General features: G+C 51.2%; 1 protein-coding gene across 1 annotated transcript in view; it reads right to left on the minus strand.

Annotated features, from left to right (window-relative positions):
• Window positions 1-20,323, minus strand: part of P4HTM (prolyl 4-hydroxylase, transmembrane) — a 212,253-nt gene that overhangs the window by 62,130 nt on the left and 129,800 nt on the right. Inside the window, exon 5 of the mRNA XM_085624351.1 lies at window positions 10,432-10,594. Within this exon, the coding sequence (XP_085480477.1) occupies window positions 10,432-10,594 (163 nt within the window). The remainder of the gene's footprint in view (window positions 1-10,431; window positions 10,595-20,323) is intronic.

Here is a 20,323-nt window from a genome sequence, read left to right on the forward strand (position 1 = left end):
CGTGGATGGCGGCAAACCAAAAGTGATGTTGGTTGGTGCCGAGGGTGCTTTTGGAGCCTTGTTTGTGTCGGGGCCCGACGTGGATCGGAGGGCTGCCCGTTCCCTGATGCGTTGCAACGACGCCGCAACTTGTCGCACCGAGAACGCGAAGGTTCTTTGGTGCCGGTCGTTACCGTGGAGGTAGGCGTCGACTGCTTTGGAGCCACAGGGTCATCGATCCGAAGAGAGGTATCAGCGGTCGTCGGAGTCGATGACTTGGCGTGTGCCGCCGTTTTCGAAGTGGACTGAGATGGAGCGGCCATTTTGACTTTAGTGGTCGGGGCCGACTGCTTCGGTGCCAGGGGCCGAGGCGCTTTAGTGGGACCGAGGGCCTTCCTTTTCGGGTCGGTACCGATATCCGCTGCAGCGAGTTCAGCGCCGAAATCCCTCTTAGTGCGTTCGGAGCCGATGGTCTGTGTCGGCGTCGAAGGAGTGGAGGTCTTCGAGGGCTTCGAGCCGATCACGGCCAGTTTCACTTTTGGTTTCGGTGGAACTGGTGCGACGATTGGTTTCGGTTTAGTTGAAGGGAATCCAGTCGTCTTTGGTAATAATGGCTTGTGCTGGATGTTCGAGGCCGGGCCCGAAGGGGGGGCCGAAGAACTTTGGGATTGATCACGGGTAAGGCCCGGAGGCGAACCCTTGACCTGAGCCGTAGAATGACGCACTTTCACGGCCTCCGTATCGACGGGTAGGCCTGGCTCTTCGCTAGAGCTATCTTCTTCGGCCCCAAAGGCCTCATCGTAGTCTCCTACCTCGTCGACGGCTTCTTCCCTGTGAAAAAGCACTTCATCGGCATCTTCCGATCGGGAATCGTGTTCGGAAGCGGGGCTGGAGTTTACTTCTTCCACGGTCTCAACATCCTCGTCCTCGGTGCTGAAGATGTTGGCCGGGGCAGGCGCCGATTGCTGCGCTTCTAATCTCGCTGCCCATCGATTCCGGAGAGTCTTCTTCGATCGGAATCGGGCACAGGCCATACATTTCGATTCGTCGTGGTCCGGTGAGAGACATTTGTTGCATACCGGGTGGACGTCAATGTGTGGGTATTTTGGCGTGGCATACAGGACACCGTTTGAATGGGGTCCTCGATTCCATCGTCGATGTAAGGTCGATGTTCGGACCAAGCGGATCCGAAAGGCTGGAAGAAGTTTCTAAACTAATTAAGAAAACAGTCGATACCGAACGGGAACAGTACCGACAAAAACTAAAGGCCTTTTGGCCTTAAACTAAATTTTCCTAACTTGAGCTAAGATAAGCACATCCGAACCCAATGGCGGAAAAAAACAATCTAAGGATGGAGAGGATGCCCATGCGCACTGTGGTCAAGGGGAGGAGTCACCTATCTCGTGATACTTCGAAGACTCTTCCAGGACAACAACGTGCAAACATCCGGACCCAACACTAGGCGGCGATCTATGCACAGATATGAATTCAGCAGCCCACATGCCTCGAACACTAAGTTTTGGGCAAGTCACCTTCTCCCTGTACATCCGTTAAAGCAAATACCTGTGTCTAAACTTGAGTGTACTGTTTCCAAGGTTCTCCTCCCTGTTTCACAGTTGTTGTTATGATGTTGTGGTACAATAGTTTTTGTGATTTCTGTAAGTCATACTTTACCATAATAAGAACCAGTGTAGCTCAGCGGAGAAACGGAAGGTAGATGAAAAGAGTCAGTGCGGTGACCGGGGGCTTTGAGCGAAGGCCGCGATGGGAAGGTGGACAGAGTTACTATTGTTGTGTTGTTTGAGTCAGTGCGGTGACCGGTGGCTTTGAGTGAAGGCCGCGATGGGAAGGTGGACAGTGTTACTGTTGTTGTGTTGTTTGAGTCAGTGCGGTGACCGGTGGCTTTGAGCGAAGGCCGCGATGGGAATGTGGACGGTGTTACTGTTGTTGTGTTGTTTGAGTCAGTGCAGTGACCGGTGGCTTTGAGCGAAGGCCGCGATGGGAAGGTGGACAGTGTTACTATTGTTGTGTTGTTTGAGTCAGTGCGGTGACCGGTGGCTATGAGCGAAGGCCGCGATGGGAAGGTGGACAGTGTTACTATTGTTGTGTTGTTTGAGTTAGTGTGGTGACCGGTGGCTATGAGCGAAGGCCGCGATGGGAAGGTGGACAGTGTTACTACTGTTGTGTTGTTTGAGTCAGTGAGGTGACCGGTGGCTTTGAGCCAAGGCCGCGATGGGAAGGTGGACAGTGTTACTATTGTTGTGTTGTTTGAGTCAGTGCAGTGACCGGTGGCTATGAGCGAAGGCCGCGATGGGAAGGTGGACAGTGTTACTATTGTTGTGTTGTTTGAGTCAGTGCGGTGACCGGTGGCTTTGAGCGAAGGCCGCGATGGGAAGGTGGACAGTGTTACTATTGTTGTGTTGTTTGAGTCAGTGTGGTGACCGGTGGCTTTGAGCGAAGGCCGCGATGGGAAGGTGGACAGTGTTACTATTGTTGTGTTGTTTGAGTCAGTGCAGTGACCGGTGGCTATGAGCGAAGGCGGCGATGGGAAGGTGGACAGAGTTACTATTGTTGTGTTGTTTGAGTCAGTGCGGTGACCGGTGGCTATGAGCGAAGGCCGCGATGGGAACGTGGACAGAGTTACTATTGTTGTGTTGTTTGAGTCAGTGCAGTGACCGGTGGCTGTGAGCGAAGGCCGCGATGGGAAGGTGGACAGTGTTACTATTGTTGTGTTGTTTGAGTTAGTGCGGTGACCGGTGGCTTTGAGCGAAGGCCGCGATGGGAAGGTGGACAGTGTTGCTGTTGTTGTGTTGTTTGAGTCAGTGCAGTGACCGGTGGCTTTGAGCGAAGGCTGCGATGGGAAGGTGGACAGTGTTACTATTGCTGTGTTGTTTGAGTCAGTGCGGTGACCGGTGGCTTTGAGCGAAGGCCGCGATGGGAAGGTTGACAGTGTTACTATTGCTGTGTTGTTTGAGTCAGTGCGGTGACCGGTGGCTTTGAGCGAAGGCCGCGATGGGAAGGTGGACAGTGTTACTGTTGTTGTGTTGTTTGAGTCAGTGCGGTGACCGGTGGCTTTGAGCGAAGGCCGCGATGGGAAGGTGGACAGTGTTACTATTGCTGTGTTGTTTGAGTCAGTGCGGTGACCGGTGGCTTTGAGCGAAGGCCGCGATGGGAATGTGGACAGTGTTACTGTTGTTGTGTTGTTTGAGTCAGTGCGGTGACCGGTGGCTTTGAGCGAAGGCCGCAATGGGAAGGTGGACAGTGTTACTATTGTTGTGTTGTTTGAGTCAGTGCAGTGACCAGTGGCTTTGAGCGAAGGCCGCGATGGGAAGGTGGACAGTGTTACTATTGTTGTGTTGTTTGAGTCAGTGCACTGACCGGTGGCTTTGAGCGAAGGGCGCGATGGGAAGGTGGACAGTGTTACTATTGTTGTGTTGTTTGAGTCCGTGCGGTGACCGGTGGCTTTGAGCGAAGGCCGCGATGGGAAGGTGAACAGTGTTACTATTGTTGTGTTGTTTGAGTCAGTGCGGTGACCGGTGGCTATGAACGAAGGCCGCGATGGGAAGGTGGACAGTGTTACTATTGTTGTGTTGTTTGAGTCAGTGCAGTGACCGGTGGCTTTGAGCGAAGGCCGCGATGGGAAGGTGGACAGTGTTACTTTTGTTGTGTTGTTTGAGTCAGTGCGGTGACCGGTGGCTATGAGCGAAGGCCGCGATGGGAAGGTGGACAGTGTTGCTCTTGTTGTGTTGTTTGAGTCAGTGCAGTGACCGGTGGCTTTGAGCGAAGGCCGCGATGGGAAGGTGGACAGTGTTGCTGTTGTTGTGTTGTTTGAGTCAGTGCGGTGACCGGTGGATATGAGCGAAGGCCGCGATGGGAAGGTGGACAGTGTTACTATTGTTGTGTTGTTTGAGTCAGTGCGGTGACCGGTGGCTTTGAGCGAAGGCCGCGATGGGAAGGTGGACAGTGTTACTATTGTTGTGTTGTTTGAGTCAGTGCGGTGACCGGTGGCTTTGAGCGAAGGCCGCGATGGGAAGGTGGACAGTGTTACTATTGTTGTGTTGTTTGAGTCAGTGCGGTGACCGGTGGCTATGAGCGAAGGCCGCGATGGGAAGGTGGACAGTGTTACTATTGTTGTGTTGTTTGAGTCAGTGCGGTGACCGGTGGCTATGAGCGAAGGCCGCGATGGGAAGGTGGACAGTGTTACTATTGTTGTGTTGTTTGTGATCCCTAAGCCTGTGAAGTAGTTGTACAGGACCAATTCGCAAGTGTGGGAGGGCTGATGGGAAAGCTGTAGTAGGTCAAGCCCAGAGGTCCAGGCAGGGTCAGATGAACGGGAAGAGGCTGTTGCTGTAGGATGAGAATGGGAGCAGAAGAGGGTACAGTAAATGTGGTATTCAGGGACTCGATGGGGGCGCAGACCTTCACCTACGAGTCAGAGGAAGGTCCTTCTTCGTGACCACACCTGATGCTCCCTCTAGGTCTGGGACAGGGTAAGGCCCTGGTTGGCGCTTTATCGGCCCAGTGGTTTCCTTCTGATTTCAGTCAGGATTCAGAAGGGTCCTTTCTGGGAGGGGTTGGGGGCCCAGCTGAGTTACTGTTCCACGCGCAGCGCTCACATGTCTTTCACAGGACAGGGCCTTGTTCATCTGGGGAACATTATGTGAGTGAAGTTTCAAAGTTAAAAGTCATTTACTTGTAGGGCCTAGCCTTTCCAGCAATAGATGTGCGATCGACCTGCAAACCTGCTTCTATCTCGGCTATTAAAGCCCGTCTGCGCATGTTTAAAGACACAGCCCTCCTCCCGTGTAGCCGCCCCCCCCCCCCCCCCCCCCCCCCCCCCATGTCACTATTAATGCCTTCCCGCGATTACACTGTTGTAAACACAATTACTTCTCATTAATCGAAAATAAACAGGGCGGTTCGCACTCTCCCTGCTTCAGTTCGGTTTTGTTTGCATATAATTACAGCCGGTGTGACAGCCTGAGGGGTGTCGCCGCCTCTGCCTCTGGGACCGGCGTTATCTTTAACCAATTAGTCTTAAGTGAGCCGAACAAATGAGGCTTCGGCGCCCGCTGCGTGTTTGTGTCGGGTGTGTTTGTGTCTGTAACACAAGCAGCCCACGGCAAGGCCCCAGACAAGCTTCAAAATGGCGGCCGGCTCCGGGGGCGTGAAGGGGAGCACTGGACAACAGAGCCACGCAGGCGAGAAGGCCTTACTGACCATACAAGGGGCAGGCCTGCTCATGCTTACTACCTGCTCAGGCACCAGCAGAGAGCCCCCTACCTTCCAGGGCCAATCCAGGGCTCTTGCTTGCCTTCTCTCGTTTGTAGTCGTGTTTAGCCCATCAGCAAATCATGGATACAAGTCCCAGAGAAACACTGCCTGGATGACCTGGGAAGCTGGAGAACTCCACAAATACTGAATATCATCATGTTTTCAGCAACTGAAACAAGCATTGGCAATGCAGTAGGTCTCGCATTATTGAAAGTTTGAGCTATTGTGATTGCAAATAATAATGCAACGGCAATAGTTAAAACTTTCATTAATGCGAGACCTATTGCGTTGCAATATATATATATATACACACACACACACACATCCTAAAACAATAAAAAAGTATGTTTTGTCTCAAAAAGCACAGTCTGTCATTGTAGCCTCCAGCATAAAGGGAGCTACTTTGTGTCTAGATGGGTTTCTTGTGAAAAGAAAACACTGTCACTATAGTGAAGTGTTATCAAATGGCTGAAGTGGTCTGAACTACTGCCCAATGCTGTAAGCTTTAGTGGGCAGCAGAAAAACGTGTCTGACACAACAAAAGACCAATGCATGAAGAGGACTGGCTAAAAGCCCCTACAAGTACGTATAATATAGATAACAGTTTAGTAAAATAAAAAGGTCTGGGATAATGCTACACCTATATAAAGCTTGTGGAAAAATGATTTTCGAAAGCTATCCTAAGGATACGGCTACTTCTTATTGAAAGAACAGTCGTGTTTCCTAAGATCGTAATGTGTCCTATTTCATGTGCCTTTAATTTGTGTACAAATAAAATACATACAATAGTCCCTTACCATGTGGAAGTGTAATCTAGAAAGGCTGGCTGAGACTATTAAGGTTCCACACAGTCAGACTTCCACGGGGTGGTTGCACATAAACTGTTTTCCTTCATGAAGAAAAAAGTGCCAGGGCTCGCGTCAGGCGTCCACTGCAGCTGGCACAACACATTGCCCCTTCCAGTGCTGTCAATGATAGCAACAACAGGACTACTAACCATCACACTGCTAGACGTGTGACAATTCAGACTATTTCAGGTCGCCACAGCCATTAGAATGGTCTGGGCGGCAGGTAATAGTCATGTTTAATGTACATAGAATTCATAATTACCTGATGTTGTGTTCATTTCTAAATCGACTAAACAGTGCCACTTTGCAGTACATTGTCACTAGCGCCGGTGTTGAAAACTAACTGTTGGAGCCAGCCCCGGAGACAACCGGCTCAACTTTAGCACTGGCCACAGACTACATAGAAGCATAGGCAATGGAAAGGTCATTTTATCCCAACCCTATGTGTGGCCTCTCTTCCATTCTCTGGAGTAGTACCACATTATAGAGAATCGATTGAGAGGAGCAGATAGGGAAGCCCCAGGGGCTACGATGACTGTTCACCTGCTTAATGGCTGCTCCATGCCGCGGCTGCCATTAGTAGGTCCTGGGGGGAGAGGGCTGAAGGGCATGGTCAGAGGCGAGTAGGAGAGGTGCAGGAAAGGTGAGTGGTGCGATGAGCAGGTAACAAGCTGTGAGGAGGAGGCAAGAGCAACAGCGACAATGGTAGAAACGTAACAGATTCAGAGATGCAGCAAAAGGAAAATGAGAGACTGGCGAAATAGGTCAAGACAGATAAAGAAAAGTGGCAAAGTGAACAGGACAAAAGGGAGAAAGGCAAAAGAGAAACACAGCAACAGTGGCAGTTATCAGAAGTAGATAAAACAGTGGCAAAATAGAACTAGTGGATATCATACGTGCACAAGGAGCATACCCACTTCATTTTGTGGTGTGAATCATTTCTCTTGACACATAGTGGAGAATGGTGCAGGCACACCCACACACGGCTAGCACTACATGCACAGAGTACTCTCGTCGTGCAGCCCCAGTTCCACAGGGGTCTGCAACACCCAGACTTGGTTGCCGCCGTGTGCAGACTGTGCGCACAGAGCACACACGCCATGTATTCCCTGTACCCTCACGAGGCTGTAGCACCCAGACTCGGCAACCACCGTGTGCACAGCCTGTGTGCTGAGGACACTCGCGGTGTAGTCTCAGTGCCCACACGGGGCTGCAGCACTCACACTTGTTGACCACCGCATGCACAGCCTGTGCACTGAGCACACTCACGGTGCAGCCTCAGTGTCCACACAGAGCTGCAACACTCACATTCGGCGACCACCACGTGCACAGCCTGTGCACTGAGCACACTCGTGGTGTAGCCTCAGTGCCCACACAGAGCTGCAGCACTCACATTCGGCGACCACCGCATGCACAGCCTGTGCACTGAGCACACTCGCTGTGCAGCCTCAGTGCCCACACGGGCGTTTAGCACTGCACCTTCTGTACCACCGGTGTAACACAGTACCGTTCACCTGGAGTCTCGATGTTTGCGCGCAGTGGGAACAAATACTTGCCACTCATATTCACATACCACAAGGCCCATTAAAAGTGCACCCCTCACACCTCTCTTCGTTTTGAATGCCTCTGTGTCAGTACTGCTCTTTAGAGTTCGGCACACCAGGGAAAAGGCGCCTTTTTATCGCTAACACTTTAATGTGCACGTCGTCACAGCAGGATCAGAACAAGCACCTTAACCACGACCATGTGCCCTTTCTATGAAACAAAACCCAATGTGCCTTAAAATACAACGGTTTAGGACATGTCGTCCTGCCTGGCTTGTTGTTTTATTGTAGCATGCTGTCCAGAACTGCAACTGGGGATGCTTAGCTTCGAACCCTCTTCTTTTTTCATGAAGTTTATAATCACTTTATCACGTTATAAGAAGTGTAAATTAAAAACCCTGTTGTTTATTTATTCTACAAATTAACAAGATGTGGTGAAGGAACACGAGTAAAAACACAGTCCCGGATGCTGCGGGTTGCAAGGGTGACGCATCTGCGAGTGAAGGGCACGACCCGAGTCCTGAGGGCCCCGGTCGGCGCGGCGCTACAAACGGGCACCAATCTTTTTTTGTGCATGTTTTTTGAACAGCGAAGATTGCGCGTAGAGTGTGAATAGCACTCTGGTTTTTACGCATTCTGCTACTACCAGCGAGCGCGAAATCATGATGATAAAAATGCACAAACCGGTAAAAAAGCTGATCAGTTATGCATCAATGTGTAGAGAAGGGAAACGTAGACACGCTCCGGTGCAAACCTTATTGTGCTGTGGAGATTCGGTGGACTTTAACACAGGGCGTGTGGCCGCTGAAGCTACCGGGATGAAAAGGGCGGTGAAAGTATAAGGCCCCCAGTAGCGGAGGAGGTGACACAAAAACATAGAAAAATAATACAAACGATAAGGGTGGACTATAACAGAAAGAGAGGAACAGCGCTGGACAGCAGGGACCACTAAAGCCGGACACCTTGCGGGTCTGTCCGGGTGGGCTGGGGCAGCTGACAGCGTGGCCAGCGGTTTCCTTCTGACATCACATTCTATCTACTTCCATAAGGCGCCGAGGACCAATACTGCCCCTCCATGAGCGGCTGTGATGAAGAGGGGGTCTAGACCAGTGCAGAGGGAAGCACCAATACCCGGCACTGCAGGGCACGAGTCACAGCACTGTAGTAACACACACAAGCTGCGAGGAGAGGTGAGAAACCACGGACATTCCCTCAAGCACGAATCGCAGCTCCGCGGCTTGCGCAAGGTGTGATATGAGGCGCGAGAGCAGTGTATGACATGCCCCTGGTGTCCGCAATATGATTCACAGTTCAGCAGCATATAAAAGATGTGATCTGTGTGAAGAAAGAAGTGACGTGTCCCTTGTGAATACCCGCATGAGTCATAACCTTACCTTCCCCTCCCCTGTACCGCAAACAGTGTAACAAATATCTACAGCGTCTGTGTGCCAGAGCCCAGCACCGAGGAAGGGAGCGCATTCCCTGCAGCGGGAGAAGGGCCTGGAAACGACGACCAAGATCACACAGAGCGCCCTCTGGGGAGGATCGCGACGTGTTGTATTCCTCGAAAAAGGACCTGTTAAAAATCTTTTACGTGCCATAAACTGCCTAAACTCTGCAAATGCGTCTGCCTCATGTTTCTAGACTGGACGAGCTCCTGAAAACAGCCTCCTCCAGCCCCTCAGCCTACAGAGGGCACTTTTTATTCGCTTGCACCAGTTCATGTGTCTGCAACGTGTTCAGCAGAGTCTTCAGAACAATGTAACTTCTATATCGATCAACAACAATTCGGTCTCCATGGAAGAAATTAAAAATCTGACTATAAACCGCATTACATAAGCGCTTCGAAGCAATTACATTTTGAACCATATGCTATGCAAACAAAATAAAAACAAAAGCAATACAACATACATGTGCCATTGCAGGATGCACGCTTTCCTAGGGGCTCTACCTCTCTTGTGGTGTCACGGCGTATTCAGGCAGATCCCTCGGATGGAAGAACTGGGGGGCAGCATGACTCTGTTTTAGGGCACACACTGTGTGACTGAAAGTGGTCTGGACAATCCCATTGAAAGCATGGGTTGCTCGAGGAAATATAAACGAGTGGTGCGCGCGTGCGCGCCACAGCGAAACATGTGTTTTCAATTATCGCGCCCGTGTCTGGGCACGATAATTGAAACCACATGACGGCCGGTGTGCGTAATAGACACCAATAAGCCATGGGCGGAGAAATGCGCCCGCCTTTGGCCTATTGCGTGCTCTGTTTGTGAAAAACATGCACGCACAAGCCAATCGCGGGGATCAAAAGAAAAAGCACACGCGTGTGCGATTTCTAGGTACGTTTAGAAACCCCCTACAAGAGGTCTCTCGCTGCACGAGCAGTGCTATGCACTGCAACGCTAGGCGCGAGACCTAACAAGGCATCATTGCACTTAACACACATCCTCAAAATAATACCCGAACTCTAACACCTCTGATGGAAGACCCCTTTCAACTGTCACATTAATAACATGAATACGTTCAACTCCTCGTTAAGGGTAGTATGCGCTATAAAAAGGAAATATAAGCATGACCAAGAATTACAGTGTTTGCACTGGAAGTCAAATTTGAAGCATGGTGTTTATCCATGTGCGCTGTGGCAACTGGATAATTCTGCATCTTCCACGCTCCACTAGCAAAAAGCAGCAAATCCAGACAACATGTGCAATGGTTTGTGTTGTGCGAAAGCCCTACTCTTTGCCTTTCACTTCTTGGAGATAATGTGGCCAACAGAACCGTGGAATTACCTTTGCCGTATCGTCCGAAGCACCTGATGCGCCCCCTCGCCTTGGTAAAGCCAGGTGTGCTGGCTGTTTCGCACCAGCTCACTCATCTTCACCTCTTGGCTTCCCATGTACCTGTGGAAGTCCTTGATGTTCAACTGTTTAAACTCTTCCAAACTCAGCACCCCTTGGGGAGGAAAAAAACCAAACCTGCTTGGTACTGCTAGTGAGAGTTATGTGTCAACATTAACAAAGCACGCAGATCTAGTGCAATGCATGCAACATTCAGATAGGAATTAGTCAAATGTGTTCCTGATTGTTCTTCAAGCCATATTTCTTTCTTTGGACGCTGATTTACAAATCTGCCTCATTTCGGAGAAAATATACAATGGAAAACACTAGCTTGATAGTGCCAGGCTAGTAAAATTATATCCTGGCATATTTTCAGAATGAGAAAACCACTTACCTGGGAAAATTGAGGAAATCCCCCAAAAATACCATAAAGGAGACAAGAAAACCTCATAAAATACAGTTGAGAAAAAAGGGCAGGAGGAATAAGTGGGGGCGCAGAAGAGTTATAGGAGTATCCGTGGTAGGAGTATCCTTGGCAGCAGATGTACCAGTGTACAAGCAGTGATACAACAGTTATAAATACTAGGGGAGAGGTAGAGGCAGCATGAATATGGGTAGGGGTGAAGGTCTTAGAGTAACCGGAGAACAGGGATACCAGGAGGCGAAGAACTAAAGACTAGATAAGAGTGGAAATACCATGGTTGAGACAATAGTAGAGGTACGAGGCAGAGGTACTGGGGTAGAGGTAGGGGTCAAGTTACTAGGGTGTAAGCAGGGGTAGAGGTCCTAGTGTAGAGGCAGAAGACTGGGACAAAGAAAAAAACAAAATGTGGGAGAAAAAAGGAGGTGCTTGGGGTCTAGGATGAGGGATGAATGGAAAAGGTCAGATACTATGTGATGGGGTTGGCCCCCTGGCATACAAACAAGAAAAAGAGGGGATAAACAGGAAGAAGAAAGAAGGGGTTCAAGGACTCCCTAGCTTTCTAGCAGTGAAACAAAGATCTATGGCATCCGAAACAATAGGTCTGTCAGGAGATTTTCAAGACATAAGACATTCGCTAACATGCACTCAACATTCTGGCAATGATTTATTTTAATAAAAGTGATGGAACACGTTCGTCGAGAAAGTTGCTCCAGACCAGATTTCCTTAACATCACATACAACCCTGACATACAAAGACGTGAATTATGAAAGTACCCGGGTTTAACTGCGGCTTCATTTGATATCATGAACTCCTGGGTGCAATTATTCGGCCCCTTTTGGCCGTCAGGGTCGGCATTCTGGCAAGCCCCCAGTAGGATGCAGGCTAGGGCGGTGCTTTCAGAGCACGATGGGCTGCAATGACCCAACGGTGCCACCTTTGCCCATGTTCTGCAGTGAGGCTAATTTGAATATTTTATGCCAGGACTCATTTTGCTTTCCAGTCTGGCCCTCACCATCATGTTCAGCTCACCTCGCCAACATTGCCATTCTGCTGACATCTGTCTCCAGAGCCCCATGAGAATACCACGATTAAAACCAACCCTTCTGGTTTTTAATACAATCATTATACACAGCCCAATAGCTCTTTAAAAATGTATTATGCACCGGTGAGGTTAGACCATCACCAGGGATGATGAGAGGAGAGTCCTGGCTGCCTTCAGGAAACCTGCTCATAAGACCAGGCCATGGTGTTGGCCTCTGCCCAGTTCTGCCAACAGATCCTCCCGGTGTTCACAACTGGTGCCTCTGAACAGCTCTGAAGTCTACATTCAGGCTGAGAATCGCCAGTAGATCGAGGCCCTCGAGGTGATCTAGTGTTTGTCTCAACGCTGATGTCACTGAAGATCCATAACTAGGAATAGTCCAAAGTGCAGCCATCTTGAGTCCGAACGGGGCCTTTTCAGGCAGGAGAGATAGGCGTCTTGTTGGGAACACAGGTGTCTATGATGTTAGGACTGTGGCTGAATACTGTGAGGCCCTGCTATTGCTGAGGGCTTCCCAGGAGGCTGCTAGTTGCCAGAACAACTAAGGCACCACGGATGCTACCAGGAAGACAGATTCCCTCTGCCAGAAGGATGGTGTGAGGGGAGGAGGGTCACTGGACATTCTCATTCGTTGGGACAGGGTTTGAGGTTTCCTCCGTCTGTCATCTTTTATGTGTTTGCGTTGTGAAGAAGGAGGCGAAATATGACCAGGACGGTCAAAAACCACTGGCGGTTTTGCATTTATGAAACTCAACAATGAAATCAAACTCATTACCACAAAGACATGAATTACGCAGCCTTGCTACATCAGATAATACAGATTCAAATAAAGTCTGCACCAAAAATATATTCTCCCTGCAAGTTATCATGAAACAGAATGAATATACAAGGATAGTATGGAAACGTCCAACGTCCAGCATAGTTTTTACCAATCCAGTCCCCCACATTTTCGGACACATCATTTATATCGCTTTGCGATTATGTCCCCGTCGGATCCTCCTTTGCCATGGATCTCAGACAGGGTCTGCCAATAACAGCCAGCATTTGTTTCTTTTTGCAAATGCACGCCTATGGGGTCAGTGCTTCTAACGGTCACGGTTTTGCAACACCTCTCTGCATTTTTCTTGGATCTTCACCTTTCTTCAACTCTATTCGCTAATATCCGAGACCAATGTCTGGGGAGAGAGCGAGGAGCCTGCCACTGATAGCCGCCCTGGTTGCCTCGTGAGTCTGGCCTCTGATTGCAGGCTCAGCCGCTAGTCTGCATTTCCACACGTGGGCTCTAGAAGGATGGCGGGAGAGGCTTTAACTCGTCAATCTCAAGAGAAGTAAGGGGGGTTATGGTAAGGATCAATACCATCTAGAAACGTCCCCTTAATTCGCATATTTCAGTTGAGTGCATCGGTGTGAATGCAGGACATAGATGGTGCTGGCCTGGTGAGCTCTTGAGAGGGCTTGAATATATGATCCAGACACCAGGAGCGAACAGGGCAGTGCCAATCATGAGTGCAACTTGCTGGCACCATTCCAGCCCCACTAACCTGTGCTCCAAAGCCTCTTGGATCTAGAAGGAGCAGCACGTTCCAGAAAACGTTAACAGGGGCTGAAAACACCCCAGGCTGCCCCAGCAAGGAAAGAACAAATGTACCCATTGCCTCAGGAGGCCTCACAGGAGACCTCCTCTGCTCAGTCTCACCAGGTCCGATGCGGAGGTGGAACCTTAGGAACCAGTCCTCGGGCTAGGAACGCCTCTCACACTCAGGTCTTTAATCCATATTGTACTGCATCTTAGAACACTCTTCTGACACAGACCGTCATGGACAGCTAAAACCGTCCACAAACTCGGTTGCAAACTCCCACTCTCGACGCAAAAATACTGGTCGCAAAGTGTGACAAGTTTTTGCAACCAGGGTAATAGTACAGGTTGCCCGTGTCTTTTATTCATTCCACACTCTGCAGCACGTGTGCTTTGGGACCTGTCTCAGCAGGTCTATAAAGGGGTCAAATCTCAATCCTCGTACCCCACCCTGCCCCCCTCCATTTCTACGGAACTAGGAAGGATACTTGGCGTCCTTTCGGACCCTGAATGTGCCATGAATAAGTCTCCCCCTGCCAAGAACCAGACCCACGTCATGAGGGCTCTCCGCTCAGACTTGAGAGCGGCAGCATCATTTGTCACTTTCATCCATGGACAGGTAGCAACATGGGGATTAATTTCAAATAATGTTATTAAATTCAACAAAAAACACAGTGCTTTAAATGGCCAGGTGCTGTCAGGTACTGAGTACCCACACTTCTTTAATGTGAAAGAGAGAGTATCTGCCCTTCTCAGCACTGCTGCAGTACATTTAATGGCAGAGTACCGGTACTTCCCAGGAGCACACAGGTACTCTGAATAGTGAGTACCAGCACGTCAGTATTCCCATTTAAAGCGTTGTGACTGCCAAACGGGAAACAACCTTTACAACTCAGTCATTACATCGCAACATCCTTTGCATTGCATACCAGTACAACGCATAGTACCCTTACACTATCCAACACTTCCCTACTGTTGAACTCACTGGAGTTAGAATAGTAATTTTTACCCCTACACTATCCAACACTTGCCCTACTGTTGCACTCACTGGAGTTAGAATAGTAATTATTACCCCTATACTATCCAACACTTACCTTAAATGCAATGTAATGGAATGCATTGTAATGGAATGTGTTGTAAAGGTATAATGCGATGTATTGGAATGCATTGTAAAGGTAGTTTCTGAAAATGCGATGTAATGCCATGCGATGCAAAAGAATGCGTTGTAAAGGATGTTGCGATGTAAAAACTGCGTTGTAAAGGCATACATTCCTGCCAAACACACAGCAAAGCGCTGGAGTCCGTGCTCACGGATCTGGTCATCTCGTAACTAGGTACACCCTCGGTACACTGCGCTTTGGCTGAAGTAGATGAATAGATCTTAACACAAATAGGCCAATTTAAAGCAGAAACTACCAAGGAAAGGCCTACCGTGGATGCTTCTCCCATCCACTGCGTAACCAAGATCAAGGTATTAGTGCCTTGAAAAGTGATGGGATCAGAGAATTCATGATTCAAGCAGACGCCCTTGTAGGATTGCAGCGCACATGGCTGACACTACTGCACCCCGGACACTGCTGCTTGAAGGCAACACTAAGGCTGCGCAGCGCCTAGAAACGCATCACTCACACTGACAATATGAGAGCATCACACAGGTAGGAAAGCCCTGTGGGCCCGATTCACAAAGCACTGCTACAAATGATGTGGCGTAACAAAACTTAAGGGGGGCCCCTGCTGGGTACATGGAGCCCCCCCCAGACTCCATCAGGAGCTCTAAGGCCAGGGTACTGTGATGAGTGCCTCCTCTGCAGGGTACATGGAGCCCCCTCCCCCTGAGACCCAACAGGAGCTCTAAGGCCAGGGTACTGTGATGAGGGGCCCCCCTGCAGGGTACATGGAACCCCCCGGACTCAACAGGAGCTCTGAGGCCAGAGTACAGTGATGAGGGGGCCCCCTGCAGGGTACATGCAGCCCCCCCAAGACACAACAGGAGCTCTAAGGCCAGGGTACTGTGATGAGGGGCCCCTCTGCAGGGTACATGGAGCCCCACCCAAGACACAACAGGAGCTCTAAGGCCAGGGTACTGTGATGAGTGCCTCCTCTGCAGGGTACATGGAGCCCCCTCCCCCTGAGACTCAACAGGAGCTCTAAGGCCAGGGTACTGTGATGAGGGGCCCCCCTGCAGGGTACATGGAACCCCCCGGACTCAACAGGAGCTCTGAGGCCAGAGTACTGTGATGAGGGGGCCCCCTGCAGGGTACATGCAGGAGCTCTAAGGCCAGGGTACTGTGATGAGGGGCCCCTCTGCAGGGTACATGGAGCCCCCCCCAAGACACAACAGGAGCTCTAAGGCCAGGGTACTGTGATGAGGGCCCCCCTGCAGGGCACATGGAGCCCCCCAAGACACAACAGGAGCTCTAAGGCCAGGGTACTGTGATGAGGGGGCCCCCTGCTGGGTACATGGAGCCCCCAACCCCCTGAGACTCAACAAGAGCTCTGAGGCCAGAGTACTGTGATGAGGGGGCCCACTGCAGGGTACATGGAGCCCCCCCCCCAAAGACACAACAGGAGCTCTAAGGCCAGCGTACTGTGATGAGGGGGCCCCCTGCTGGGTACATGGAACCCCCCCGGAATCAATCAGGAGCTCTCAGGCCAGGGTACTGTGATGAGGGGGGCTCCTGCAGGGTACATGGAACCCCCAAGGGACTCAATCAGGAGCTCTCAAGCCATGGTACTGTGATGAGTGCCTCCCCTGCAGGATACATGGAGCCCCACTGGACTCAAAAGGAGCTCTCAGGCCAGGGTACTGTGATGAGGGGGCCCCCTGCTGGGTACATGGAGCCACCCGGACTCAACAGGAGCTCTCAGGCCAGGGTACTGTGATGAGGGGGACTCCTGCAGGGTACATGGAGCCCCCGGACTCAACAGGATCTCTCAGGCCAGGTCACTGTGCTGAGGGGTCCCCTCTGCAGGGTACATGGAGCCCCCAAGGGACTCAATCAGGAGCTCTCAGGTGAGGGTACTGTAATGAGGGGGGCTCCTGCAGTTAGGAGGCCCCCTGCACCGCGGGGGCTGCGGGAGCTTATGTTACGCCACTGTTTTAATCTACTCCCGTAGAGGTCCTTCTAGCGTGGGGTAAACTCCATGGCTGTACCGAGAAGCTCCTGGACTGTGTTTTTAATTCCATTTTCGTGTGAGCAAATACACACGTGTTTCTTTGTTCGTGCGAAAACCCTGACAGTAGAAATGGCACTTGTTTATTTTTGCAAAAATGAGAAAATATTTTTCTACTGTGCTTTCTGTACACAACTCCCATGCCTGACCACGGATGTTGGGGTGCGTGCACCCCACATCCCCAAAGTGCACATGAACTCCTAGGAGTTTAGGCTTCTGCCCAGTCAGGTGGAGTACTCACCAGAGTGTGCATCTGTGGGTAGTTACAAACGTCCCAGGGTACTCCTTCACCAGAACATCAACTCGCTCTCCTTGGGGGCAGATTTACTCACATTCTAACTACTTGTTGAGTACTTCTCGGTATTTTACACAAGTAACCATCCACATTTTGTCAAACCCTACGTGAATTTACCCTGGTAAAAATGAATGACCATATTTGCATTTAAGATCTGCTTAGGGGTGCAAGTGGCTTTCCCGCCGACAACCACAGTGTAGTGTCCAAGGAGGGAGGCTGGAAGAGAGGATGGCAGGCAGTGTAGTGCCCAAGGAGGGAGGCAGGATCGAGCCACAGAAAGGAAGAGAGGATGGCAGGCATTGTAGTGCCCAAGGAGGGAGGCAGGATCGAGGCACTGAAAGGAAGAGAGGATGGCAGGCAGTGTAGTGCCCAAGGAGGGAGGCAGGATCGAGGCACTGAAAGGAAGAGAGGATGGCAGGCAGTGTAGTGCCCAAGGAGGGAGGCAGGATCGAGGCACTGAAAGGAAGAGAGGATGGCAGGCAGTGTAGTGTCCAAGGAGGGAGGCAGGAAGAGAGGATGGCAGGCAGTGTAGTGCCCAAGGAGGGAGGCAGGATCGAGGCACAGAAAGGAAGAGAGGATGGCAGACAGTGTAGTGCCCAAGGAGGGAGGCAGGATCGAGGCACAGAAAGGAAGAGAGGATGGCAGGCAGTGTAGTGCCCAAGGAGGGAGGCAGGATCGAGGCACAGAAAGGAAGAGAGGATGGCAGGCAGTGTAGTGCCCAAGGAGGGAGGCAGGAAGAGAGGATGGCAGGCAGTGTAGTGCCCAAGGAGGGAGGCAGGAATAGAGGATGGCAGGCAGTGTAGTGCCCAAGGAGGGAGGCAGGATCGAGGCACAGAAAGGAAGAGAGGATGGCAGGCAGTGTAGTGCCCAAGGAGGGAGGCTGGAAGAGAGGATGGCAGGCAGTGTAGTGCCCAAGGAGGGAGGCAGGATCGAGGCACAGACAGGAAGAGAGGATGGCAGGCAGTGTAGTGCCCAAGGAGGGAGGCTGGAAGAGAGGATGGCAGGCAGTGTAGTGCCCAAGGAGGGAGGCAGGATCGAGGCACAGACAGGAAGAGAGGATGGCAGGCAGTGTAGTGCCCAAGGAGGGAGGCAGGAGCGAGGCACAGAAAGGAAGAGAGGGTGGCAGGCAGTATAGTGCCCAAGGAGGGAGGCAGGAAGAGAGGATGGCAGACAGTGTAGTGCCCAAGGAGGGAGGCAGGAAGAGAGGATGGCAGACAGTGTAGTGACCAAGGAGGGAGGCAGGATCGAGGCACAGACAGGAAGAGAGGATGGCAGGCATTGTAGTGCCCAAGGAGGGAGGCAGGATCGAGGCACAGACAGGAAGAGAGGATGGCAGGCAGTGTAAAGTGCTGCGGGCGACAGTAGGTCCGGGCTCCGCAGAGCTGACGAACATGGGGGATGCCCCCTGCTGAGTGGCCTGAACCCTACAACACGAAGTGGTGCCTGGTATGAGATGATGTTGGCATGCAGCCCTACCGTCGGCCACTTGTTTTCGTTTTACATCAAATGATGGTTTGACATCATGGCTTGGAGTGGACAACCTGAGCGTCACCAAGAGGGCTGGGTGGGCTGCTTTGCCACACATCACAAATACCAATAAGACAATGTCCCTAGGTCATCAAGCCTGTGCTTACGCACACATCCCTCCGTTCCCACGCCACCTCCAGGTCCTACCACTGCCCGCTGTGGTGCCAGGGAACAATGGCGATGACGCAGTGGGCCAACAGCGCAGCCAGTGAACAATGGCGATGACGCAGTGAGCCAGCAGTGCAGCCAGATGGGCAGGGGGCACCAACCGAAGCTTCTCAGGCGCTCTTCCCTGGCTCCAGTCAACAGGATGAGCGCACAGGCACCAGGCAGTCCTGGGTGTGCATTACACCCGCAGTCTTGGCTGTGTGCTCCTTAATTGGATTAGCCGATGCTTGGTCGCTCAGTAATTAGAAGACAAGAGCCTTAACGTAAAGCCTCAGGGAGTATGATGCCCCGAGTGAGGCCCACAAACATTCCTAGGGTGGGTCAAGGGGTGCAGAGGGCCCACCACACTGACTGCACTGAATGCCGCGCCCCTTAGAGCTGCTGCTCATCTTTGGGCAGAAGGAGGCGCCGGGGCTCATGATATGTCTGTTCAACCCCCCCCCCCCCTGCAGGAGCAGTAGACGGAGCTATGGGCTGAGAGCAGTTCTGAACCTGCGGTCCCGGGGCCCTGTGTGGGGGATCCCACATATGACCTCTAACCCTGATCTTCTGTCAGTAATCCCAAGCATGCTCAGATAACTCACTGAATACATGCGTTCCTCCTGGAGGAGGATAGTTTAATCAAGTAATAACATTACTCACTGAGGCCTAGTGAACAGCCTCCACAAGGCGCTCCATATATTTATTAACACAACCAATAAAGATATTTAAAGAAAAATCATCGTAAGCATTTCCAAAATCTTTTAGTCAGAGGCGGATTCTATCGCTGTGTGAGCGCACGCGGAGTCTGCTCGCAGTAAGACGCGCTCCGACCTGAACTAGCATCAGCTTCTGACCCAAAACAAACTTGAATTCCTTGTGCTTTGGTTGATATCACGCTACTTTGCACACAGAGGGCCCCTGTTCTTAGCACCGAGTCATCTGTGAATATATACACAGGTGCACTGCCCAAACCCAAGTGCAGTCTGAACAGGGTCCGACCCGTGGAAGCCACGGGCTCGAGCCCCTGAGCTCCTTGTGCCTGCACCTTTCAGCAGGGCAGACATACCACCCAGGCAGACACCACTTCCCAGCAGGCAGCCTGCACTCTGCGTAACAAGCACTGGTCTTCGCGCTTTTATACAGTCGTGGCCGTGGTCAACGTTGAGCCCAAAGGGGCTTCGTGGTCTCCAGCTTCGTCCACACCAAGCTCGATTGCTTTGCTGTGTCAGTCCGAGGTCACTTTCAGTCCCTTTACTGCTCCCCCCCTCCACTTCTGCCGAGAGCTCGGACTTCTCATGATTATTGGTTGATTTGTGAATATGACCTGGTTCTTGCGCCAGCGCGCAGTCACTTTCACATTTAAACATGTCGCTGCAGAGGGAAGAAGTGCTGAGTTAATATACTGTATATTTGTGGATTTGTTGTGGATTTCTGTTGCGGTACAAGTCAGGGAACTGGCCTGGAGGCCCCTGGCTTCCAGTTGTGATTCATGGGGTTCACAGGAGTCAAAAGGTTAAGAAACTCTGGGTCATAAGAAGCCCTCGTGTACTGTATGGCTTTTACTGCGCACCACTGCATAGGTTCAGTGTGTACAACGTGTACATGGAAACTACACAGTGCTGGATCACAAAACTGCCACCTCCTCCTCAACACAA

This window comes from Triturus cristatus, chromosome 9 (assembly GCF_964204655.1).
Source record: "Triturus cristatus chromosome 9, aTriCri1.1, whole genome shotgun sequence".
Taxonomy (NCBI): Eukaryota; Metazoa; Chordata; class Amphibia; order Caudata; family Salamandridae; genus Triturus; species Triturus cristatus.